The sequence below is a fragment of the Vicia villosa genome, unplaced genomic scaffold, assembly GCF_029867415.1.
Source record: "Vicia villosa cultivar HV-30 ecotype Madison, WI unplaced genomic scaffold, Vvil1.0 ctg.000327F_1_1, whole genome shotgun sequence".
Taxonomy (NCBI): Eukaryota; Viridiplantae; Streptophyta; class Magnoliopsida; order Fabales; family Fabaceae; genus Vicia; species Vicia villosa.
In genome coordinates, this window is record NW_026705147.1 from 336686 (window position 1) to 363673 (window position 26988).

At 38.2% G+C, this 26988-nt stretch overlaps 2 protein-coding genes across 2 annotated transcripts; one reads left to right on the forward strand and one right to left on the reverse strand.

The window, feature by feature from the left end:
* Window positions 1-6176: 6176 nt before the first annotated feature.
* Window positions 6177-7739, reverse strand: LOC131626873 (uncharacterized). Its single transcript, XM_058897710.1, has one exon. It carries the CDS (start codon window positions 7737-7739, stop codon window positions 6177-6179), a length of 1563 nt encoding a protein of 520 aa, XP_058753693.1.
* A 7177-nt stretch (window positions 7740-14916) lies between these two features.
* LOC131626886 (heat shock 70 kDa protein 4) lies at window positions 14917-17681 on the forward strand. Its single transcript, XM_058897723.1, has 2 exons — window positions 14917-15245; window positions 15720-17681. Exons 1-2 carry the CDS (start codon window positions 15032-15034, stop codon window positions 17447-17449), a joined length of 1944 nt encoding a protein of 647 aa, XP_058753706.1. The 5' UTR covers window positions 14917-15031; the 3' UTR covers window positions 17450-17681.
* The last annotated feature ends 9307 nt before the right edge of the window (window positions 17682-26988 follow it).

Genomic DNA, 26988 nt, shown 5'->3' on the forward strand with positions numbered 1-26988 from the left:
TGCCGGCTCATCCAACCTATTGATGGTGATGTTAGGCGCTTCATTGGCCCATTTCACTTTGAACATGGAAGCCAAAGTAGCGAGAGCATCAGCAAGATTGTTCTCTTCTCTAGAAATATGCTCGAATGTGATCTCATCAAAGTACGGAATGAGTCTCATCACATGCTCCCTGTACGGAATCAGATTCTGATGGCGAGTTTCCCAATCTCCATTGATCTGGCTAATGACAAGATTGGAATCCCCATAAACTTTCAAGTACTTGATTCGCAAATCGATCGCAGCTTCGATACCATAGATGCAAGCTTCATACTCAGCCATGTTATTGGTGCAATCAAAACAGATTCTGGCTGTAAACGGAATATGAAAACCTGATGGAGAAGTAATTACAGCTCCAACACCATTCCCGAGTGCATTAGAGGCACCATCGAACACGAGCGTCCATCGCGATCCTGGTTCGGGTCCTTCCTCTGGTCCAGGAATGTTACAATCTCTGATGTACAGAACATCCTCATCGGGGAATTCAAACTTCATCGGTTCATAATCTTCGACCGGCTGATGCGCCAGATAATCTGCCAACACACTACCTTTGATGGCTTTCTGGGTAGTATACTGGATATCATATTCAGTCAAAATCATTTGCCACCTGGCTACTCTTCCGGAAAGAGCGGGCTTCTCAAAAACATACTTGATAGGATCCATCTTGGAAATCAATAAGGTGGTGTGAACCAACATATACTGCCTCAGCCGGCGAGCAGCCCACACCAAAGCACATCAAGTTTTCTCGAGCAGTGAGTATCGGGATTCACAGTCGGTAAACTTTTTGCTAAGGTAGTATATTGCATGCTCTTTTCGGCCAGACTCGTCATGTTGACCCAGCACACATCCCATTGAATTTTCAAGAACTGTGAGGTACATAATCAAAGGCCTTCCTGGAACTGGAGGCATTAATATTGGAGGTTCCTGCAGATACTCTTTCACTTTTTCGAATGCTTTTTGACAATCATTATTCCACCTGGCCGTCTGATCTTTTTTTAGTAATTTGAATAGTGGTTCACAAATGGCCGTAAGATGAGAGATGAATCTAGCAATGTAGTTCAACCTCCCTAAGAAACCGCGAACCTCTTTTTCTGTTCTCGGCTCAGGCATCTCTTGTAAAGCTTTTATTTTGGCAGGATCAACCTCAATACCTTTCCCACTAACAACAAAGCCCAACAACTTTCCGGATCGCACTCCGAAAGTGCATTTGTTTGGATTCAACCTCAGTCTGAATTCCCGAAGCCTTTCAAACAACTTCTGCAAATGAACCAAGTGCTCTTCTTCAGTATGAGATTTTGCAATCATGTCGTCAACATACACTTCAATCTCTTTGTGAATCATGTCGTGAAAAAGAGTCACCATGGCACGCTGATACGTTGCCCCGGCGTTTTTCAACCCAAAAGGCATGACTTTATAGCAGAAAGTCCCCCACGGTGTGATAAACGTTGTTTTCTCCATGTCTTCTGGTGCCATCTTGATTTGATTGTACCCAGAGAAGCCATCCATAAAGGAAAACACTTTGAAAGGAGCAGTATTATCCACCAACACATCAATGTGAGGAAGAGGAAAATCATCTTTCGGACTCGCCCTATTCAAATCTCTATAGTCAACACACATCCTGACCTTTCCGTCCTTCTTAGGCACAGGAACAATATTAGCAACCCACGGCGGGTAATTCACAACTTGCAGAAAGCCAGCATCAAACTGCTTCTCAACCTCTTTCTTAATCTTCTCAGACATATCTGGGCGAGTCCTTCGAAGCTTCTGCTTGACAGGAGGACTATCTTCCTTGAGAGGTAGACGGTGTACCACAATATCTGTATCAAGACCAGGCATATCCTCATAGGACCAAGCAAAGATATCTGCATACTCTTTCAACATAGCAATAAGCCTCTGCTTCACACTATTCTCAAGCGCAGCCCCTATCTTGACTTCTCGGACTTGCTCTTTAGTGCCAACATTTACCATCTCAACTACCTCCTGATGCGGCTGAATCGCTTTCTTTTCTTGTTTCAATAATCTGGCCAACTCATCGGGGAGATCACAATCTTCATAAGCTTCCTCCTCGGCTTGGTAGATCGGATTGTCAAAATCATAATGAGCAATAGCGGAACTGTTACCAATGGAATCCGTGGTGGTGGAACATCTGCATGATTGATGTTTTTATTTTAGTTTTATTTTTAAGCCATGTGCAAGTGTGTGCAAAAACATTGCCATTTAAAGGAAAAAATTTAAAAAGAAAGACAAAGAGCAAAACATTTGAATGCAAAAACGTCCTTATTTTATGATTAACTTTGAAAATGCGAACTGCATGGCCCTACAAATGATTCACTACGCCTTGGGCAGAGCGTAGGAATTATGGCATGATAAGAAAAGTAAAAACAAGGAATTTACTCCTGAGCTTGTGTAACTTGGATGACTTCTTCAATTGTCCAGTTGCAAGGTACCTCCCCAGGAATACTTGGACGAATCCAGCTATCAAAATCACAGTCACTATCCACCTCTTCGCCATTGACAATGGCATTAACCTGACCGTCTTGAATAACACCCCCACTCACGAACTTGATCGGGCTGAGTACACCAGACTTGGGCGATGCGTTCTGCTTTCCGGGATTGAAACCAAGACCATTCTTGTCAAATTTGGGACGCACGTCAATTATTTGCCCCCAGCCTTCCACCTTTCTAGTCTCAACAACAACCTGAGCGTCTTTCAAAGAAGACATAATCGTTTCTGGCTTCGTTATCGTATAAGGAGGAGTTCTCACAGCATTCACAGCCTCAAACGCTTGAAACGGAGTCTCATGTATTTCACCTTCGATCTCCACATATCGGAAAGAGGACAAGTGACTCACGATATAATCTTCCTCACCACAAACCGTCACCACTTTACCGTCAACCGGGTACTTCAACTTCTGATGAAGAGTGGATGTCACAGCACCAGCCTTGTGAATCCAGGGTCGTCCCAATAGACAACAGTAAGCAGGTTGAATATCCATCACATAGAAGGTCGTGGTGAAGATCTGAGGACCAACTTGGATTGGCAGATCTACTTCTCCGAACACAGACCTCTTTGAACCATCAAAAGCGCGTACCACCAACTCACTGGGCCTCAACTCAACACCAGCATAGTCGATTCTCATAAGGGCCGATTTGGGAAGCACATTCAAGGAAGAACCAGTATCAACCAACACACGGGACAAAGTCGTCCCCTTACACTCAATCGAAATATGCAAAGCCTTGTTATGGTTTCTCCCCTCAGGAGGAAGATCACGATCAGTAAATCCCAAACCATTTCCAGCTGAAATATTATTGGCCACCGCCTCTAACTGGTTCACAGATATTTCCTGTGGCACGTAGGCACCATTCAAAATTCTCAAGAGAGCATCCCTATGACCTTCTGAACACATCAACAGTTGCAAGATGGAAATCTTTGACTGGGTCTGACCCAACTGCTCAACAACCTTGTAATCAGATTTCCTGATGATTCTCAATAATTCCTCCACATCCTTGGAAGACACAGCACTATCAGGTGCCCCACTCTGAATCGGAGAGTTCTGGACATCAGGCACTACTTGTTTTCCTTTGGCCTTAGCCAAAGCATCTGCATTGTTTTGAACAAGCTGAGGAGAGAACACCCTACCACTGCGAGTGATCCTACCAGTACCGGTGAAATTATCAGTGTTTGCAACTGAGGCCTCAACAAACTTCTCTTTAGATGGCTCGCCTTCTTCCTTCGTGCCATAGTAATATACGTCTGAACCATAATGCCAAGGGATGGCCTTCTCACTCTCATATGGAATAGGCCCTGGCACAGTAATCATCAACGCCGCTGGTTGTTCCTCATACGGGATACTGACAGGTATCTGAATAGGCACTTGGATACATATTGGAACAACTGGATCATAAGGAATTGAGATCACAGACACTTCACCATCATTGCTCTTCGCATTTCTCAACCTTCGATAGAACTGAAGAGGACCCTAATCAATCAGCTTTTGTACCATACCTTTCAAGTCAGCACAACCTTCAGGTTGACTTTTGCAATTCTCACAATCAACACCACAGCCCGAGAAGATACCGCTATTAATCAGATGTTGCTTCACAGATACAAGAGGAAAAGTCAAACAACTCACTTCAGATACAACCCTTATCTCTTCACTCTCAATGGCGTTCACACCCGAACCTCCGTGAGCAGGCATCGGATTATTGACAATATTGGGTGTAGGAGTGAACTGAATTATCTTTTGATCCAACAAGTCCTGGACTTTATTCTTCAACGCAATACACCTCTCGGTATCATGCCCAGCAGCTCCTGAATGAAAAGCACATCGTGCATTTGCATTGTAATTCGGAGATTGTGTGTCCGGAGCATTCGGAGCATCTCTCAAAGTAATCTTCTCAATCTTAAGCAAATGTTGCAGCACCTGAGCATAGGTCATAGGAATCGGATCAATCTTTCTATGAGGTCTAGTCCTGGGAGGATAACGATCATTACTGGAACGCTGTCCCTGCTGTTGTTGTTGTTGTGGTACTGGGATCATGACAGCATTAACCTGTGAATTGCTTCTCCCTGAACCCCTTCTTCCATATATGGCATCCGCATTTCCTTCTTTCCTTCTGGCATAACCTTCAGCTTGCTTCTTACCACTAGCAGAATTAGAAGAAGCTCCCAACTGAATTTTCCCCATCTTTAGACCCATCTCAACTCGTTCACCATATCTCACCATTTCAGAAAAGTTTGCTGAAGCACTGCAAGCCAAATAATAGTGTCCAGACAAAGTACTGGTGAACATGTCAATCATCTCACGTTCAGTCATAGGTGGCTGAACTCTTGCGGCTAACTCACGCCATTTCTGAGCGTACTCTTTGAAAGATTCTTTAGACCCCTGAACCAAACTCTGCAACTGAGTCCTGTTGGGTGCCATATCAACATTGTACTGATAGTGCTTGATGAAAGCCTCCACAAGATCTCTCCAAGAATGGATATGAGTGCGCTCGAGTTGAACATACCACTCCAAAGAAGCCCCAGCAAGACTATCCTGGAAGAAGTGCATCAGAAAACCCTCATCCTCAGAGTATACCGACATCTTACGATAATATGCCTTGACATGAGTCATAGGGCAAGTCGCCCCATTGTATTTGTCAAAAGATGGCACTTTGAATTTCGGGGGAATCCTCACACCAGGAACCAACCCCAAGTCATTGATATCCATGCCTAACACCCCTTTGCCTTCCACAGCTCTGAGACGTTCTTCAATCAGACGATACCTCTCGGCTTCCTCATGTGCACCATCAGCACTATGCCTCGATACCTGATCAAAGTTTTCAACATTGAAATCCAAATTATCACGGTTCAGATTATCTCTCCTTCCCAACAGACGAGACGGAGGTGGAGGTGGAAACCCGTGATGCTGATTGAAAGGATTATAGTGCCCTCCCACGTGATCAAACTCATTCGGATCATGGTGATCGTCAATCCTGCCAGACACATCGTCAAACAGCCCTCGATGTCCTCCATTCTCATTCCTTCTGGAGTTCTCGACAAGAACTCGCAAGTCATCCTGCCCCTTGGTCACATTAGTCAATGCTTCCATAAACTGCGCCATCTGCGCATTCATCTGCTCTGTCAATTGAGCTCTCATCTCAGCCATCTGTTCCTGAATCTGTTCCATCTGCCTTCTCTGATTGCTCCTAGTCGGATACGGGTGATTAGCCGTCTTAGAACTCCTTCTGATAACAAAACAGCGAGACATAAGATATAAACCTGCAAAACCTGCAAATATATGACATGTATGATATATGAATGATATGCATGAGATGTCTGTCAATTTTCAGGTATCCAAGAGTTCATCCCTCTTTCAGATAGGACATAGCAACCCTGATACCGAATATATTTGAATAACAATCCATACACGAGAATAATTTAGCAAACTGAGCATACTTCATTCAAACATAATTGCAAATTTGAGTTCATACAAACAGACACATAACCGCATCACAAAGTGCTCTTAAGGTATACAAAAGAAATCCAGCATAACAAAATGCGACCCCATCCAACAATCCTGGACATGGGCGACAAATATCAAGCATAAACATCAAATCCACCATCATGGATCAAACAAATCTACCCCACAGTGATACTAGGATCGCCTGGCAACAGAATGAACTTCTCCATCTCCTCTCCGTTGGGCTCGGAGTCTTCTTAGTTCTTCTTCAAGCCGAGCAGTCTTAGCCTTCTCTTCTGCTAGCTGTTTATCTGAATCCCGCTTCTGCCTCTTGAGACTACTCTCTGATTTCTGTAACTGTAGACACTCTTGCTGCTTCTGATACAAATCTTCCTCTAGCAACTCATAGGGACGCCTCCGGGCACTGGCTTGACTTGAACTTGCGCCTTCGACTTGCTTGAGCTGGTGCATCAACCTCATCTTTGCATCCCTCTCTTCAAAGAACTTCAAATTGGTCTCTTGCTCTCTTTCATGCAACCTGTAGTTGGTAACCAGAGCATCCTTGTAAAGTTCTGTTGGCACAAATTCAGATAGAATCAAAGGAGGTTGCTTTTGAAGTGGTGCAACCCTGTCATATGGCAGCAACAAGTTTCCAACCCGTTTCACAATCCATTCAACATACGGTGTCAAAGCAAGTGATTCCTTCTTCCCTAAATGGGCTCCATTATGCTTACGGATCTTCTTCCAAGCCACAATTATCTCCTTCAACTTTTCTGGATCCGACCCCTTCTCAAAATAGACTGTCTCCGCTATCAAGTGATCTGCCGGCTTGTCTTTCAACGTATACCCCAACTGACGCAAGGATACCACGGGATTGTAATTGATGCAACCTCTGGTACCAACCAAAGGAACATTATCAAACTTACCGCATCCAACAATCACTTCAGAAACGTTAATTCGATACTTTGGCCACTGGATGTCATAAGAGGTAAGTGACATAATCCTGTGAGTCCACTTAAGCGTCTCCCTTGTCTTCACAAAAGGTCCTTTGCTGGGCAACAAAGAGAGGAACCAGATGAACAACAATTGAAGGCAACAAGTGATAGCACCACCACCTTTCTCATATCGGGAATGAACGGCATAATAAGTATCGGCCAACAATGTGGGAATGGGATTCTTTCCCATGAAGATGTGTATCGCGGCCGAGTCTACAAAATTAGGAACACTTGGGAACATCACAATCCCATAAATGGCCACAGCAAGCAATGCATTGTACGCATTCCAATTCTTTTTCTCAAATTCCTCTTTAGCTTTTCTCACCAAGAACTTCAAAGAGAACCCCGAGACACCTCCATTCGACTTCCAATTATCAGATACTTCTTTTATGCTCAAATAAAGAGCAGCAGCGATCAACTTGAAATTCACTTCTTTAGGAACGTCGATGAATGGCACTTCACCTTTTACCTTGAGATTAAGAATGATAGAGTATTCTTCCAATGTCGGAGCCAACTGGTAATCCTGGAACGTGAAACACCTCATTTCAGGATCATAGAATTGCATCAGAGTTTGCAAAACAGGCGTCTCAACCACGGTTTCCAACAAAGTCAAAATATTCCCATAATTATCCGTGAAACTCTTCAAGCAGAAAGCGGTCATTAACGAACTCAAACCCTCTAAGGCGGTCAACGGCTCTCGAAAAAAGCTGTAGGTGTGCGTATGTCTCTTTGCCTCCTTGACAGTATCAATGGGAGTGTCCATCTTTAGCTCGAGTGAACTCCTGAATATCCCTGAAAAACATGACATGCAAATGCTTATTATACATATCTTTTTTTTTTTGCGTTTCTTTTGGAAATAAATATGCTATGATGCAAAGTGGTGAGGCTTGTTGCCGCCCACCAGGCATTCTGGACTGCCGGTAACACACATAGTATAGAGCCAAAGGTTCGGCCCCCAAATGTTATACCACACGGAATATAGAATGTCAATCCATGGAACCAAAGCCCATAGTCAATAACACACTTGGAATAGAACACAGACTACCACTCGAACAAGAACCATAGTACCCCACGAACAAGGACCATAGTACACTCGAACAAGAACAGCGGTAACCCACGAACAAGAACAGCGGTAACCCACGAACAGGAACAGCGGTAACCCACGAACGAGAACAGCGGTCACCAACAACGTACCTGTTAATATGATCATTGATTCCCGCCCCCACTCACGGGTAAAATCTAGGCCAAGGTAAGGTCATGAAACGCAGTATACGGTCCGCCCGAAGGTAAGCATCATCACAGCGCGGAAGCGGGTGACGATAATACCTCCGTTTGAAACCACTACTCTGCTCGTGGTCACATAATCCATCCCGAGACGTACACCTCGAGACAAACCATGCTCCCACTCTATCCTAGGGTTCCTATGGTTCACACATAGCCTGGGTATTGGGCCTTTTACCTCTTGAAACACCCACCCAACAGACAGAGATCCAGCCAGTCCAGAATATGATGCAGAAAAGTAAAAGCGCACATAGAATGCAATGCAAACAGGCAAATATGCAAAGCAATAAAAACACCCAATGATAAACACACAAAAGCGCTAGGATCGACTCGCTGAGTCCGGACCAGCAACAGGTCGAGACGTCCCCAGCAGAGTCGCCAGCTGTCGCTACCGCGAAAATTAACAGAGTCGCCACTAACATATTTATCCTGAAAAGGAAGGGAATGCCAGCAAACCACAAAACAAAACAACGGTCTCACGACCAGAGAAAAAGGGTAAGGGAGTCGGTTACGCGAGGGGAAGGTGTTAGCACCCCTCGCGCCCATCGTACTCGATGGTATCCACGCCAGTGTCTAAATCTATGGGTGTGTAATAAATCTATGCTAATCTGGACTAAAATGAATGCAGAATGTAGGAAAAGAAAGGATTGTGCTCGCACGGGCCCTACCCCGCTGCCTACGTATCTTTTTTGCAGAATCAGAGCTACCGTAGCTCGGCTAACTAATTTCTGTTTGTTTTGTGTTTTTTAGGTGAACAAGTTACATTCACACTCCGCTGCTCGACCTTTGGAGACTTATGCTTGGGAATGGAGCGGAAATAACAAGCTCTTAAGAAAAGAAAATCAAAGAGTGTGGTTTGTGTTTTAAAGAATGCATGAGGAAGACCTAAGCTAAGGGGGAAAGCTTGCTACCTAATGTTATCATACAAAGGGTACAAGTCTAAACTAAACTAGCAACCTACGAGGAAAAGGGCAAAAGCAAACAAATAGCACACAAACGAGCATCCACTCGTAAAGCAAACAAAACCAACGGTACTGACCGAATGGTAGAAAAGCGGTCCCGCCATAGCCAAGGGGAGCAGCTCAACCCAAGTCAACCAAGCATTAGACCTCGCGAAAATGATCGGGCCATAGACAAGAGGGCGGACCCCTCTCAGCAACCAAGCCGTCACGGATCGTAAAGGAAAACGGTGCGTGCGTACACCGAGCATCAACGTCGAGCGACGTGAGCTATAGGAAAGGCGGGGGTCCGGCTGCATGAACCCTTTTCCTGACATACTCGATAACAAGATCTTGTGCAGGTTCGGAAGCAAGCAACGCGTAGCGTGCGCATACCAAACGGACTCGATGAGACTAGGCGGGGGTTGATTACGAACCCTTGACCGCATGCCTTCCATGAGGACTTAACGGAGTGCCATATAGGGCTTATTACACCGTGACTCCCTGCCGCAAAGCACAAATATAAACACACCAACAAAAACAGAACCTCTTTCGAGGGCTTGGCCAGATGCATGTCTAAGTCCTACTTCTCATGTTAAAGGATGATACGGGAAAGCGATAAAGTGCGAGAGAAATAAAATGAAACGGGATCAATACCAAACGGATGATGATCCGTAAACTACAGAGAGGCGAAGCGAAGAAACTAGAATCCCGCAAGCGAGCTAGCAAAGCAAAAGCAAATGGTCAGCACACCGATTAGCCATAAAGCACACAAAGGTCGACACGCGCGTCGAGCATAATCACGATACACCTGCAAGAGTAACAAGCAAACCAAACAAGCAGATATAAAGCAATAAGATCGTGTCTCCAAGTCGAGAGCACGATACGAGTCAACGAGATATAATCGTATTCCGCAAGTGAAGCGGAACACTCAAGCAATGAGTATCAATCGGTGACCATCCAAAAGCCTTGCACACTAGCACACAAGTTAGAGATAACAAAACATCGCAATCGGAATTGCGTTATTACCTTCTAATCTAAAAGAAAAGGAATAACTAATGCAAACATGAAATGAACAACAAAATGTCAAGGGGAAAACAAAGATGAATAAACCACAATCAATCAATACCAATCATCTCACAAGATAGCACGTTTCACAAGCTTTCCAACGGTATAAAGAACGCGCAAATCGGAGTTACGAGCAAAAAGATATGAAAGATTGAAGTTAGGAAGCAAAGGAAGCAAAAGTAGGTCGACCTACCTTCGACCTAGGTCGACCTAACAGGTCCAGAAACGAAATAAACAGCTCCAGGTCGACCTAAACTCACCCTGGGTCGACCTAACAGTGCCATGGTCAAAAATGAAGGTTTTAGGTCGACCTAAACTCACCCTAGGTCGACCTAGCAGTGCCAGGATCAAAAAGGAAGGTTTTAGGTCGACCTAAACTCACCCTAGGTCGACCTAGCAGTGCCAAATGCCGAAAATTGAGTTTTCTCGCAAGGAAACATGATGCAATTCTTCATGAATGTTCAGCATACAAGCAAATATCAAACATGCAATGCTATGAGTCAAGAGCAAAGCACATTATTCAGCAAATTGATCGGTCTTTAAGAGCAAAATTAAACATTCCATCGAACAATTAGTATGCAAGCATTGAATCGTAGGCATTGTGATTATATCATCGAGAGCAATCGTTATCAAACCTCAAATGGCATCAATTTAGCGTAGGCATCATGAATTATCATTCCACAATCAATTATCACATGCTAGAACTCAAAATTAAGCACAAATGCTTCACACATTCAAATTATCGAACACTTAGCATGCAATTTCTTGGATCATAAGCAACATGCATGTAGCATCATCAACAACTCAACGGTAAATCTCAAATTCAATCAAATAATCAAGATCAACACAAATCGAAGCTGTCAACAAGCAATTATCATCATCAATTATCATAGATCCATCATCCACAATCAAAAATCTTCATGATCAATGTCGAATTAAGCAACAAATTCAATAATCTAGCAAGGTTTGTAGTGAATTTACCGGATCGAACGAAGAGAATGAGATCGAATGAACACGAACGCGAACACGACGCGAACACGAACGAAATTCAAGAGGTGTGAGGGAGAGAGTGGCGCGTGAGATCCTTTGATAGGGAGAGAGATGCGCGACACTTTAATCGGAGGAGAAGATCTTGATTTGTGCTTTGATCTTCATTTGTTCTTAAGATTTGATCTTGAATTGATGAAGTTTTTTGTGAGTTTTTGTGGTTTTGATCCAAGCAAATTGAGAGAGAATTGAGAGAAAGTGTTTTTGATCTTTTGGGTGAAATTGAAGTTATGAGAGCTCTCCCTTGATTTGTGAAGAGCAAAATGTTTATATATTGTCAACGCGAAATGTCCAAATTGCCCTCGGTGCGTCTTATTTTGGCTCATTTTTAAGGAAACTCGGTTCGGCTCTGAATTCCGGAACGAAACCGATGCCATTGTGAAGATGACCAAATTTGTGACCCGTCGCCGCGAGAAGCACCTCAATCCGATAAGCGATGAAGAAAATACGCCCGTTTGAATGACGAGAAACGTCGATCCATCTGACGCGACTGTGCGAAATTTTGTGAGTACCGCTCAAAGAACTCGATAAAACCCTATCTTCGGCTCAGAATCTAAACAGGCATGTGTGACAAAGAATCGAAGCTAACAAAATTTCTGAGAGAATGCCGCCGGAATGAACTTCATACGATAAAAATCGAAGAAATTATGAATTTTCGAACTCGGCGCGACATACCCGAAAACACACTTTTTACCGAAACAACGCGACGATCCTTAAAATTCTGGGAATTTTCTATGCATATTTGGCCTTCGGTCCGAACATATGAAATCTTGGTAATGATGCCACGGAGCTCCAGTTAAATTTTCAAGCGAATCCGGCGAGCGGATTAGGAGATATGAATTTTCCGAGGTCCGAAACCCTACATTCAGCACTGTTTTTTCACTGCGAATTCTCAAGTAATTTGCACATTTGACAACCTTCCTCAAAGAATTGGCTCCCGAGCCGAACACGAAAGTTGTAGATATCGTCGAAACAGCGGATACAACGCGGGAACTTAGCTCGTATCACCTTCCAAATAGTATTTATAAATTTTCTCGTACTTTCACCGTTTAAACCGCTCTTTCACACTTTACCCTCCTAAACCCATGAAAACTCTTTATTATTTTTCTTCCATTTTTGGATGACGAAATAAACGTCATCATTAACTTATAGCTCCAATAAAGAGGGCAAATTTTGGGGTGCAACAGTATGCTCATCATTCTTCTCTATAACAATAAGAATCTCTTCAGCATTTTCTTCAACAATCTTTTCTTCAACCATCTTAGGCTTAGGCTGCCAGATTTTTTTGTGTATCACTCCCTCTTTCTGAATAGAATAGTCATGACCAATCTTGAGGCAAGTGTGGCAATAGCTGGGTTTCCACTCGTATTCAACTCTCTGATCTATTATCTTCCCTGTATGATCCTTGATAGCTATTGTATCTCTAGGTTTCTGAGTAATGTCCACCTCCACGAGCACCCTCGCATACGAAATCCGCAATTTCTTAGTTGTGCATTCGTCTGTGGTTATAGGCTTACCTATCGCACTGGTGATTTTGAAGATGCTACTCTTCCCCCACAAATAGAGAGGTAGGTTGGGCAGAGTAATCCATAGCGGCAGCACTCGTAGTAAATCCTCTTTAATTTCAAAGTTGCTAGACCAATGCTTAAGAAATAAAGGCTTACCATAAATGAAGTAGGGCCCCTGAGCCATGACTTTCTCCAAATCTTCATAATGCTTGAATCGTACAATGAAGTAGCCTGCCTCATTATAATACAATTCCGGTAGTGTCACGAAATTCCAGGTTTTCTCCATGAATTTCTTCACCGTGTGCATTGAGAGAGTGGCTCCTAACGCATATAGGATGATAGCGTTTTCCCAGTATTCAAGCTCTTACGCAACATCCTCCTCGTCTATTTCGATGGCAATTTCACCATTGATAATATTCGGGGCAATAAAATCAACCGCCATGCCTCTAGATACATCTCGGTTACCTTGTATTATCTCCACCCAAGGCTTAGGGTCCCCCGGAGGTGTTGTAGGTTTCTCCTCCGTTGCTTCTGACGAAACCCCTGTTGGGTGACTTCCTCCTTCCTTTGTTACAGTTTGTAGCATCTCTGGTGACTTTAAATCGTGTGCGCGTGGAGAATCAATCAGCTCTACTGTTGCCTGGGTTACAATGGTTCTTTCCGCCGTTCTTTGGAGTGCCACCGCCACTTTTTTTGGCCGGCCGACACGCCTCCATGGTCTAGGCATCTAACCCTAGCAGAGCTCAATATTGTTTATTTCTTGTTAGTACAATAATTTATTTAAAAAAAAAAAGAAAAAAAAAAGAGGATACGTTATTTTTAAAAAAGTTACATTATTTTTTTGCTCTAATTATATATTGAAAAAAAATCAAATATTCAATCAACTAGTATTGTTTATTGTTTTTTTAGAAAAGGCTGGATCTTTGAATATGCTTTATATATTGAAAAAAAATTATTTTTTTAATCAATTAGCATACTTAGTTATTGGTTGTATTTCAAAAGTAGTTAGACTAATTCATATGCTTCATATAATAAAAAATCAAATTTTAATCAATTATTATTAAATTGTTTTTAAATTTAGAGAAACACATAAATCTTTGAGAGTATGCTTTATATAGTGGGAAAAAAAATCAATTAGTATCCTTAATTGTTGATTGTATTTTAGAAGAAACAATAAATTATGTCATATGCTTAATATATTATTTCTAGAGAAATATGGATCGAGATAAAAATAAAATTTTAAATTCTCTATCGGATTTATTTGTTATAAAACATATTTATGTGATCAATAACTTCACGACATTTCAATTATTCGAGATTTAAATCATATGCATTTTTTTTAAATCGTTACGTATATTTTTCATTGTAACACATTTATTTTAGTAAGTCAACTTATAGGTTTAATTATATTTTTAGTCCTTTATTTTATGTGATTTAAAAAATTAGTTCTTTTATTATAAATTTAAACAATTTAAATTTTTTTCTTCATATTTTTTTATTTAAAATTGTTGATGTTTTTATTTTTCAATGGTGTACTAGTATTGTTTGTGAAATATGACACATCATTTTATTGAAACCTTTTGTGGAGCTTTATGGATAAAAAATATCATCCTATCGATTTTCAACACAAAAAAAATAAAGTAAAAGGAGATCAAAATTATTTAAATTTAAAATAGAAGATTAATTTCGTGAATCAAATAAAAAAGAAGAATCAAAACTAAATTTATTATTTTAAAATTTTTTTTTATAGTTTTAATATTATAAAATTTAAAAAATTCTAATTCTATTGAATAAAAAATTGAAAAAATAAATTTGATTCACCCTCCTACTAAGGACATAATTATTATTATTAATATAATTGATTTGACAAAATTCTACTCAAATTTTTCATCATCATAATCTTTTTACGTTTAATTATAATTGAATTAATTGAATCCAACACTTGATTTGATTTGAAGAAAGAAGAATCTGGAAGCAGCAAAAACCGTGTACACGTGCTTCAACACTATTGGCATTCGTCCCATTATTCTACTCCAAAGGAACCAATAGAACTTTCTAGAATCCTAAAATTCAACTATAAAAATCAAATCAAACACTAATTTTATAAATTCATTCTGCAAATCACAGCTGCGAAATCCTAACCCTAACGAACTCTTTTCTCTTTCCCCTCCTCTATTCAAAACCAAACCCTAGCGTTCAAGATCTGTTAGACAATGGCCGGAAAAGGAGAAGGTCCAGCTATCGGAATCGATCTCGGCACAACATACTCCTGCGTTGGAGTATGGCAGCACGATAGGGTCGAGATCATTGCCAATGATCAAGGAAACCGTACAACGCCGTCTTATGTAGCTTTTACCGATAGTGAAAGGTTGATCGGTGATGCCGCCAAGAATCAGGTCGCCATGAACCCCATTAACACCGTCTTCGGTAAGATCTCTAACTTCACACTGTTACATGCTTGATTTTCATATGAGTGTATTTATTTTAATTTTTTTAGGTAAAAAACCCATGATTTTGTTGGATCTATATGGTTTCTTAATGTCATATTTAATACTAGTATAAAGAAAAAGTATTGTTTGATATTGTTGGATCTAAGTTTGTAACATGATGATATGCTTGGTTGTTAGTATTTTGTTTTAATCAGTTTGTGGGCTAATTGGTGATTTGAATATCTACATTCTTTAGATGCAAAACCTATAAATTTGTGGGATCTATAGTGATTTATGAATCTGTTCTATTGAATACTAGTATGAAGTTCAGTTTTAGATTTCTGAATTTACATTATAAGTTGTGTCAATGTGACATACTGATATGATGATATGCTTGGCTGTTAGTATTTTGTTTTATGAGTTTTAACTAGTTTGTGTGCTAATTGGTGATTTGAATGTGTATATACTTTAGATGCAAAACGTTTGATTGGAAGGAGAGTTTCTGATGCATCTGTTCAGAGTGATTTGAAGCATTGGCCATTCAAGGTTATAGCCGGTGCTGGCGAAAAGCCTATGATTGTGGTTAACTACAAGGGTGAGGACAAGCAATTTTCTGCTGAGGAAATTTCCTCTATGGTGCTCATTAAGATGCGTGAGATTGCTGAGGCTTATCTTGGTTCTACTGTTAAGAATGCTGTTGTTACCGTTCCTGCTTACTTCAATGACTCCCAGCGTCAAGCCACAAAGGATGCTGGGGCCATTGCTGGTTTGAATGTGTTGAGAATAATCAATGAGCCTACTGCAGCAGCTATTGCTTATGGTCTTGACAAAAAGGCAACAAGTGTTGGTGAGAAGAATGTGTTGATCTTTGATTTGGGTGGTGGTACTTTTGATGTGTCACTTCTTACTATTGAAGAGGGTATTTTTGAAGTTAAGGCCACTGCTGGTGATACCCATCTTGGTGGTGAAGATTTTGATAACAGGATGGTTAACCATTTTGTTCAAGAGTTTAAGAGGAAGAATAAGAAGGATATCAGTGGAAACCCTAGGGCACTGAGGAGGTTGAGGACAGCTTGTGAGAGAGCAAAGAGAACTCTATCATCAACTGCACAGACAACAATTGAGATTGATTCTCTTTATGAAGGTGTTGATTTTTACACAACAATCACTCGTGCTAGGTTTGAGGAGCTGAACATGGACCTTTTCAGGAAGTGTATGGAGCCCGTGGAGAAGTGTTTGAGGGATGCTAAGATGGACAAGAGCACCGTTCATGATGTTGTTCTTGTTGGTGGTTCCACTAGGATTCCCAAAGTTCAGCAGCTTTTGCAAGACTTTTTCAATGGTAAGGAGCTTTGCAAGAGTATCAACCCTGATGAGGCTGTTGCTTATGGAGCCGCTGTCCAAGCAGCTATTTTGAGTGGCGAAGGTAATGAGAAGGTTCAAGATTTGTTGCTTTTGGATGTCACCCCATTGTCTCTTGGTTTGGAAACTGCTGGTGGTGTCATGACTGTATTGATTCAAAGGAACACAACAATCCCTACCAAGAAGGAGCAAGTTTTCTCTACTTACTCAGACAACCAACCTGGTGTCTTGATCCAAGTATATGAAGGTGAGAGGGCAAGAACAAAAGACAACAACTTGTTGGGTAAATTTGAGCTTTCTGGCATTCCTCCTGCTCCTCGTGGTGTTCCTCAGATCACAGTCTGTTTCGACATTGATGCTAATGGTATCTTGAATGTCTCTGCTGAGGACAAAACAACCGGTCAAAAGAACAAGATCACAATTACCAATGACAAAGGCAGACTCTCAAAGGAGGAGATCGAGAAGATGGTTGAGGAAGCAGAGAAATACAAGGCTGAAGATGAGGAACACAAAAAGAAGGTTGATGCAAAGAATGCTTTGGAAAACTATGCTTACAACATGAGGAACACGATTAAAGATGAAAAAATTGCTTCAAAGCTTTCAGCTGATGACAAGAAAAAGATTGAAGATGCAATTGATGCTTCAATTACTTGGTTGGATAACAACCAATTGGCTGAAGCTGATGAGTTTGAAGATAAGATGAAGGAACTTGAGAGTCTTTGCAATCCAATAATTGCTAAGATGTACCAAGGTGGAGCTGCTCCTGACGTGGGTGGGGATGATGATGAAGTTCCTCCAGCTGCAGGTGGTGCTGGCCCCAAGATTGAAGAAGTCGACTAAGTTGTTGATTAAATTTGGGTTGGGCATTTTGTTCCAGACCCATTTAAGTTTTAATTTTACTTTTGGTTTTATTTTGTTCCGGATCTTTTTAATTTTAATTTGGTTTTAGAATATTTATTGGTCAGTGTTTTGGCAAATTCCTTTCTGATATGGTTACAGTTTTTGTGTTTGATTGTGAAAGTTATATGTATCGATTCTTTTTGGTAATGCAATGAAATAATTTTGCTGGCCATTTCTAGCCCTTCATTCTATTTATATCATCTGGACCTTCATTCTAATTTTAAATCACTTAAAGTTAGTAGTACATTGCAAGAATTATTTGTCAAACGGTGAACTATTAAAGGCAAAAGAAAGAATGAATACTATTAATGAGCTCATTCTAACGAGTGAATGCACCACAACAGTTTTCAACCATGATGATTATGTTAATATCTGACAGATTAAAAATGACTCTACTCTAAAAAGTAAGAGGAATAACTTTTTAGTTATTTGTTATGAGTGAAAGTAGATAAAAAATGAGAAGAAAGACTATTATAGTCTTAAATAATTTTATTTTTATCATTCTTAAGTAATATTTATTTTATTAATTTATATAATTTCAAAATATACCATACTTCACAATTTTGCTTTAAAATATTTTTGCCAAATTTATTTATCTATATTTAATAACTTAATACAATTAATTATATTATATAAAGGCCGCAAAAATATATATATTTTTTAAAAAAATAACATTCATTCATGTAAAAAGAATAGAACAATTTGTATCTAAAAGATGTAAAAAGAATAGAACAATTTGTATCTAAAAGATTTAAATGAGAAAAATGATAAATTGAAGTGGTAATAAGACTGCTCTCTGTAAAAAAAAAAAAATATTTACAAATTGGGTGTTTTAGTCATTTTGATTGTATTAATGGTTCATGTTTATTTTCTTTGCAATATAGGAAGGAAAGATTATGAGTGTGGGACCCATCAATTTTAAACTTTCATTCCCCTATGACACATATATCAAATGGTGGAAGCACATCTATAATATAAGAAAATTTACTGTTCTGGAATTTACCAAAATATCCTTTGATTATCTTAGTTTAGAATAATAATTTTGGGGCAAAAAATGTCTTATGCTTGATTTCTTACAACCATATAATATTTTTAGTGGGCCAACAACAATTACTTTTGGAAAAAGCCTGCTCTTCTGCAGAGCAACCAAACACGCCACACTCCAACCCACAACAAACCTGACTTCCAAAAATCTTCTGCTTTCAACTTCACAACCTTTTGAGAAATTGAAGGACATCAATGAAACCATGAAACTCTGGAAAATTGCAGTCAAAATCCATCTGTGTTTATGTTTATATTTTTTCCATTTTTAGGGTTTACATTTTTTGGGTCTCACTCGAAAATCTCTTCAGATCTGACAGTTCCTCACTCAGGGTGTTAGTCTTGGTTTGCTCTCTTTCTTTCTCTCTTGAATTTTTTTTCATTCAATTCATACCAACAAAATTTTCTTTTTACGTTGTTTTTTACATGAAAATTTTCAATTTTGATGTTTAGGATGTAAAATCCCCATTTCAGGGTTTGTGTTATGTCAAGAATGAGCCATGATTTTTCATATTCTGGTTTATGAGTTTAGTAGTAATCTAGGGTTATGTGTTTTGCTTCAGGCATGACGTTACGTTTGCACTGATAATATGGAAGACATTGATGTGCATCACCGGCAGTGCTCTGTATCTTTTCACGTGAAAGCCTGGAAAAGTAGAAAAAAGTGGCTCTCAATAAAAGTGGTTCTCAATGCTAGATGGGTGGATACATTTGATGTTCTCACACGAAAGGATGTAAATTTGAGGGTAAATTTTTGCAACACTTTAGTTATCAATATCAATTGTCCGTAATCCCATTTGTGTGTCTTAAGTATGACAAGAACTTAGATATGTTGGCCTACGAGGGATGCACTTAAAACAGTAAATTGTAGAGTTCTTACAGGTTACTGGTGTTGGATTTGTGTGATGTTTTAAATAGCCATATTAATTTTCTACAAGTTACTGCTATTGGACATGCATCCATATTGGACATAACAGTTGAATATGGAGGATTTGCTAACTGGGATAACCCAGACGTCTTCATTTAGAGATTAATATGAAAAATAGAGATTCTTTCAGAACTATTTTGATTACTTCTTTAGAACCAAAACAATAATTTAACTAAGTTGAATAATTATTGTCACATCAAAATTCCTTATTTATTTTCAGAGTTCAATGGAAGATATTGTAAAGGAGTTGGAAAAGAAATGGGCAGAAGTGCAGGAAAATGCACTTAAGCAGCCTTCCCCAAGTATCTTACTACTGTTTTATGTCAATATATATTTTTTGTCTATGGAAAACAAAGATTAAAGATATACACGAGGGACCCATTTCTTTGAAAATGGGACATCTAACACCTTGTCTAATGATATTTATTACAGTTTATGTCAGGTTATCATTCTTATCTTATTATTTTTTTCTTTCTGATTTCTAAATTTTTGTTCTTCGGTCTAACAACTTGATTTCCGTTGTTTGTTTTGATTTTTCCTTTCTGTTTTAATTTTTGATCTGCAGGAAGAACTGAAAACCAGTAGAGGCTTATGCTACTTAGGTCGGCATTTGTCCTTTATATTTTAGCCTTAAACGTAATTCTATTTATCAGGATATCATTTTGATCAAAGTTTAGATTATATGTTACTTTTTAATACGCATAATTGAACTATCGTTGTACTTATTGAATACTTTGTGTGTATATACAACAAGGAGTTTGTGCTGAAATTAACTTATTAACGCATTGACTGATGTTTCATATGTTTTTACTGTTTAGCCTCTTGGTACTGATGGTATGTGTTTTATTGCATATTTGAATAGTGTATAGGAATAGTATTTGTTTTGGTATAAAAAATATATATTTGGTTTTTTGGTATTAATTTGACTTTGATTTTGGATAAATTTGAATCTAATATGATATTTTTGGTGGTCTGATACAGGTTGTGGACTCTGATATTAAAAAATGTAGATTTGTTATTCATATATTTTGCTCTGTATTTAGCTTCTAATTTATATTTGATCATTTAAGGCCTATAGTAAAGATGGACCATGAGTTGATTCTTCCATATTTTATCATAGTAAAGATGATTATTCTTCACTTGGAGCTAATTGGTTTTTTAAAACACTGGTTTACTTCAATTTGAGAGCTACATTGACGTGGGTCGATTTTGAAAACGTTCAATTTTTATGTTTAGGATGTAAAATCTCCATTTTAGGGTTTATGTTACGTGAAGAATGAGCCATGTTTTTGTTTAATTTTAGGATGAGTAGGGTTTAACTTTAATAGTACCTATTGAGATTCTAGGTTTTTCATATTCTAGTTTATGGGTTTAGTAGTAATCCAAGTTATTTGTTTTGCTCCAGGCATGATTGTTACGTCTGCATTGATAATATGGAAGGCATTGATGTGTATCACCGGCATTGAATCTCCTGATTCAAGCGGGTAAACCAATCTTATTCATGGATGAATCTCCTACTTCAGCTCATATCTATTTTTCAACATTTTTTTGACTCTTTGTATTCTGCTTGATACTTTCCTTACCTTCCTGACAAAATCTATCGGTATGCACCTTTTCTTCTTCTGTAGGGACGCGAGGTTCCGATTGTTCATCGTGTAATTAAGGTAAGCTCAATATTTTGGTTGACTTTAGTATGTTCCTTCCAACAATTGCATCATTACTGAATATGATTCTGAGGCTAAGTGCTTTGTATCTTCTCACGTTATGTCGACAGCTTCGAGTACCACAACAGAAACAACCACGACACCCGTTGATCCAGTTGCAGCCTTAGTTGAGCATCTCAATGTTAGTGATTCTCCTGAATTTCTCAAGACTATTCAAGAAACAGTAAGAATTCAAGAACTTTAGTTTTGATTTTTCAAAGTGATATAATTGTATCTATTTGTGTTATGATACAACTGTATCTATCTGTGTTGTGTGTGTTGTAATAATCTGAACCTGCTGCATATATATATATATATATATATATATATATATATATATATATATATATATATATATATATATTGGGAGAAAGTTGAAGAAAAATATGCAGTGAGTACAATAGCTGTAGCAGGTGCAGTTGCATTATGGGGCTCAGCTGGTGTGATCTCAGTATGTTATTTGCATGGAACTGAAGTGGAAGCTTGCATAAAAAAACTGCATTTTGGTGCCGTTATTAATCACAATTTCCTGCGTGCTGATTTGGGCTATCTTTGTTTGAAGTGGTGTTATTGAAGGCACATTTACATTGTAAGTTATAACAAAGTGGAGGCTTGTAGTTACCAATTCATACTCTGGCATTCTATTACGTTTTGGTAGAAAAACAAAGCATTATTAAAGAGACAATTAATTATGTATTTTATCCCTTCTGTATCAATCCACTTGCTAGCAATGACATGCTTAATCAATTGCGTGCTTTCCTGAAATAGAGGCAAAGAACATTATTTTTTTTAAGAGTTAATGTTATGGGTGAAAGTTACAATAAAAGAGAGCAAATCCAAATATAAGACAAATGACAACAGAAATGGAAACTATTTTCTTCTATAAAATCAACATAATAGCCGACAAAATCAAATAGAAAGACATTGGACTATAAAGAATAAGTTGGCAAAGGACATGAAATGCATCTTCATCAGTGGAAAGCATAGTAATGGTAGAAGCACGTGTCTTTTCGGTGAGTAGTTGTTTCCTTTCAGAATTTACTGATTTAGAAAGCGGTAGGCATAGAAAGCAATACCAACTGTTAAATAATTGATTTAAATATTTTTATATACGAAAAATAGTATTTATAATTAAAAAAAAATTGATTCAAAAAAAGTATACGGGAAAAAAATTATTATTAAATTAAATTTTCTTATATACAAAAATTGACTATTTATCCAGATATTGTTGTAATCTATACTTAAACAAAAATATTTGTATACGGAAAAAAAATCTGTAAAGATTTTTATATACGAAAATTAATATTTATAATCCAAATATTTTTTATTAAAAAATGGTATACGGGAAAAAAAAAATTATTATTAATCTAAATATTTTTATATAGAAAAAGTCTATTATTGATTTAAATATTTTTTTCTTTTTTAAATTTTTATTTAAAATAAATATATTATTTAAACAAATATGCGTACCCGACCAGAACCCGTGCGTACGCACGGGTTTGTTACTAGTTTTACTTAAAACTTTCACTCCTTACAACTTTCCATCCCTTCACTTTCATGGGAAACAAACAATGTGTTAGTGACACCATCTGAAATGGTGCTAGCTAATGATTTTGGCAAAATTGAATCTATCATCACATACAACAAAGTATATATACCATAAAAAGTAATATTTGACAACTTGATCAGCGGATACTAATAATCAGTCTGCTCTTGAACATATAAAATCATCTCCAAATTAAACGCACCAGGTTATACCAACTGCACTAGATTAAACTAAGACAATACCAGATAACCACTTCTCCTTAGCTGCATATTCGAAAGCACCACCAAGACCAGAACACACTGACAAAATCCAACGAGAAGTAACCACCAATATATGCTGTTAGTTATATCAAAACATACCGGTCCATGGAATTCTAATCAAACTTTTTATTCGAAGTTGACTTTAGGGACGAAATCAAAAAACACACCAACGTACAAGGATCAATTGACTATTTAAGCAATTTTTTATATAAATTATTCGCAAATTGCAAATATCACAATTGACCTCTCTCTCGTGTTTGAAGTTACTTGGTCAACAAGATGGATTTGATAGAGCAATTTAGAGACATGGTCTTGATGGAATAAGGTACGACACAACAAGGGGGGTTGGATTGTGTCCCTTTTAAAAATTTATCTAAGTATTTAAAAAGTTGCCTTTAATAAGAAGAAAAAGATTAGTAATAACTTTAGAGGTTTTAAGTAATTAGTGTTAATGTGTGTGATAAAGTATAGTTGTGAATAATATGAATAAAGGACAATAAATAAAGAACACAAGAAAACTTATCCTGGTTCACCAACTTGGTTAGTCCAGTCCCCACACCCTGTGAGATTATCCTTTATTGAATACTTATTACAGTAGCCTTTTTCTTCTATGTATTCTTAGCCTCACCAGGCTTACACTTCTGAATGGTATAGCTTACAGATAGCTTACAAGATGATTGGTTTGTATATCTATGATATACTTTGTGATCTTATGAGGTTTACAATAAACTCCTAAATACTCTCCGTATGGCAGTGAGTATTTTACTTATAGAATGTGTATGATAACTCTAATATATTTTTATCACTTATATTGTAGTGAGAGCTAAAGATAATATATAGAGATTATGAATAGATTGAGAGTAAGAGCTTTTGCTTTCTTTGAGTGCTTGTCAATAATTTTCGATGCTGAGAGTAAAGCATGAGACTTGTATTTATAGAGCAAAGCCAAGAGTGAATGCATGCCGAGAGCTTCTTGAGAGTAATGCAGGCCGATTTGTCTTTGTAGGACTTGGTCTTGGTTTTACTTGGTCTTGGTACTGCTGACACTCTGCAAATTCTGACATTTGACCATTTCAACAAAGACTTATTCTTGGCACAGTAAATCTGGAGGAGTACCTCTGGGATGAGTAACTCTGGGACGAGTAACTCTGGGACGAGTAACTCTGGAATCGTGATTCTTGAGAGTAACTCTGGGGCCATAATTCTGAAGAGTAACTCTGGGGCCATAATTCTGGAGAGTAACTCTGGGGCCATAATTCTGGAGAGTAACTCTGGGACTGTCATTCTGGAGAGTAACTCTGGGACCATAATTCTGAAGAGTAACTCATTGATCTTCTGAGAGTCCATATGTTCTTAAAGCTTTGTTCTTTGTCAGCACGATCTTGAATCATCATTTTAACTCTTTGTTTGATAGAGACCATAAATTATTTAGATGATAAATTGATGAAATCACTTTGGAGTTTCTTTAGATAAAATAGTTTGTAATATTCAAAACATTAACAGAATATGTTTCAACAGGTCTTAGTCTGTGAGATATCCCTTGGGAGTTTAAAGTTAGGTATGTTAAAAGTAATTAATAATATGTTAGATGAGACTAGAGATGATCAAAAGATGAATATGCATCTTTTGGACCAATTTGTGCTAATAACTTAAGGACATGTTATTTGTTTTAAGGAAGTAAGTGATGGTATCTGATTGTTTTGAAATTAAATATGTATACCTCATCTGCCAGATCTCAGGAATTTAATATTAGAGAGAGGCCATCTAAATAGCTTAAATGTTCACCCTAGAGTTAAAAAGAAGTATCAAGATCTTATGAAAATATTTTGGTGGTTTGGTATGAAAAAGATGTGGCAAAGTTCATATACTCGTTTATTTTTCCACAAAGAAAATATAGAGCATCCGAAGCTATCCAGTTTCATGCATCCTTTGCATTTTCCTGAGTGGAAATGGAATAATATTTTGATGGACTTTGTGGTGAGTTTTATTAGGACTTCTAGAGGTTGTGATTATATTTGGTATGTGGTTTATAGACTAACAAAATCAACTCAACTTCATTATAATTAAAATTTCTTTTATATTTAGGAAGTTGACTGAGCTTTATATCAGTGAGATAGCGAGGTTGTAAGTTAATTTGTGCGCCTAAGAGGGGGGGTGAATTAGGTGATGGTAGATTTTTGTCTTTTATTCTTTTACGATCTTGTTGAGTGTGATGAAAGCAATAAAAGCGGAAAGTAAATGAACACACGATGTATACTGGTTCCCCTCACAGGTCGAGAGTACTCCAGTCCCCTTGCCAACTAGAAAGAGATTTCACTATAATGTTATGACTCTTACAAGACTCTTCCTAGTCCTTCTAAAGACACAACAACCAAGAACACCTTTCTTGGATTTCAATAAGTCCTTAAGAGAACACCCTCCCTAAGGATACCTCTTGTTTCTAAAACTATGGACAACAAGGTTACAACCTTACTGAAGGATAGAAAAACACTTAGAAAGGGGGGGGGGGGGGGGGTTGCAACAAGGTTACAACCTTACTGAAGGATAGAAAAACACTTAGAAAGGGGGGGGGGGGGGTTGAATAAGTGTAACTTTAAAAACTCTTAAGATAAAAACAATGAACACAATATTTTTATCCTGGTTCGTTGTTAACGAAACTACTCCAGTCCACCCCCTTAGAGTGATTTACCTCAACTGAGGATTTAATCCACTAATCAATCTTGATTACAATGGTTATCCACTTAGAAACACTCTAAGTCTTCTAGAGTATACTGATCACACCTTGATCACTCTAGGAAATCACCACTTAGAAACTTCTAAGTCTTCTAGAGTCTACTAATCTCACTGATCACTCTAGGAACCTTTTACAGATCAATGTAAAATAAATGTTTACAAGAGTATGAATTTTCTTCTTAGAAAGCTATAACCACAGTTGTGATATTTCTCTTAAGTTCTAAGCTTAACACTCACTAAATATTACAAAGATTGTGAGGTTGAAGATGAAGTTCGTAAGTATTGATTTCAGCAGCGTTTTGGTATTCTTGCAAGAGCTGTTTTTTGCTTCTGATCAGAACTTCACTATATATAGGCGTTTGAGAAGATGACCGTTGGAATGCATTTAATGCGTTGCGTGACTGGACAACTTTGCATTTAATGTTTTCACTGTTTTGTCAACTACCTCGAGCCATGCTTTTCTCTGCTTTTACTGACTTTGCCTTTTGTAGCTTCTAGCGTTCCTTTTGTCAGTCAGAGATTAGACTTCGTAGCCTGTCATCTAGTACTAACTTCTGATCTCAGATTTTGTGAATACAACATTTGAATAATCAGAATCAGATTTACTGCTTGGTGCAGAGCATCTTCTTATCTTCTGACTTTGAAGTGCTTTAGCGTGATACCATAAGAACTTCAGTGCTTCTGCTTCTGATCTCAAGTTCTTCTGATGCTTCATAGACCATGTTCTGATTCTGCTTGACCATCTTCTGATGTCTTGCGATAGCATGTTCTGATGTTGCAATCCTGAACCTTCTGAGTCAGTGCTTCTTAGCGCTGAATTGTGCATACTCCTTATATATTTCCTGAAATGGAAAATGCATTGGATTAGAGTACCACATTGTCTTATACAAAATTCATATACATTGTTATCATCAAAACAAGAATATTGATCAGAACAAATCTTGTTCTAACAATCTCCCCCTTTTTTATGATGACAAAAACATATATAATCAGATGACAAAAGACAATTACACAGATATAGCATAAGCATATAATCAGAGTCTGTGAATATGTCTCCCCCTGAGATTAACAATCTCCCCTTGAAATAAATACTAGAAGAATTTATAAATAAAAGACTTCCCTGAGTATTTTTCATTTCAGCAGAGACTTTCACTTCGCCTAGAACTTCAGAATATTCAGAGCTTCTGCTTCTTGCTTCCATAGGACAGCTTCAGAGCTTTGAATTTCTTCTTTGTTGTCATAGCATGCTTGATTGAATCAGATCATTC

What these genes read in the sequence shown, in the direction of transcription:
- LOC131626886 (XM_058897723.1), top strand. Translation starts at nt 15,032, where the DNA reads ATGGCCGGAAAAGGAGAAGGTCCAGCTATCGGAATCGATCTCGGCACA. An exon ending in CCCCATTAACACCGTCTTCG is followed by an intron (nt 15,246 to 15,719) that starts GTAAGATCTCTA and finishes TATATACTTTAG; the next exon opens with ATGCAAAACGTTTGATTGGA.
- LOC131626873 (XM_058897710.1), bottom strand. Translation starts at nt 7,739, where the DNA reads ATGGACACTCCCATTGATACTGTCAAGGAGGCAAAGAGACATACGCAC.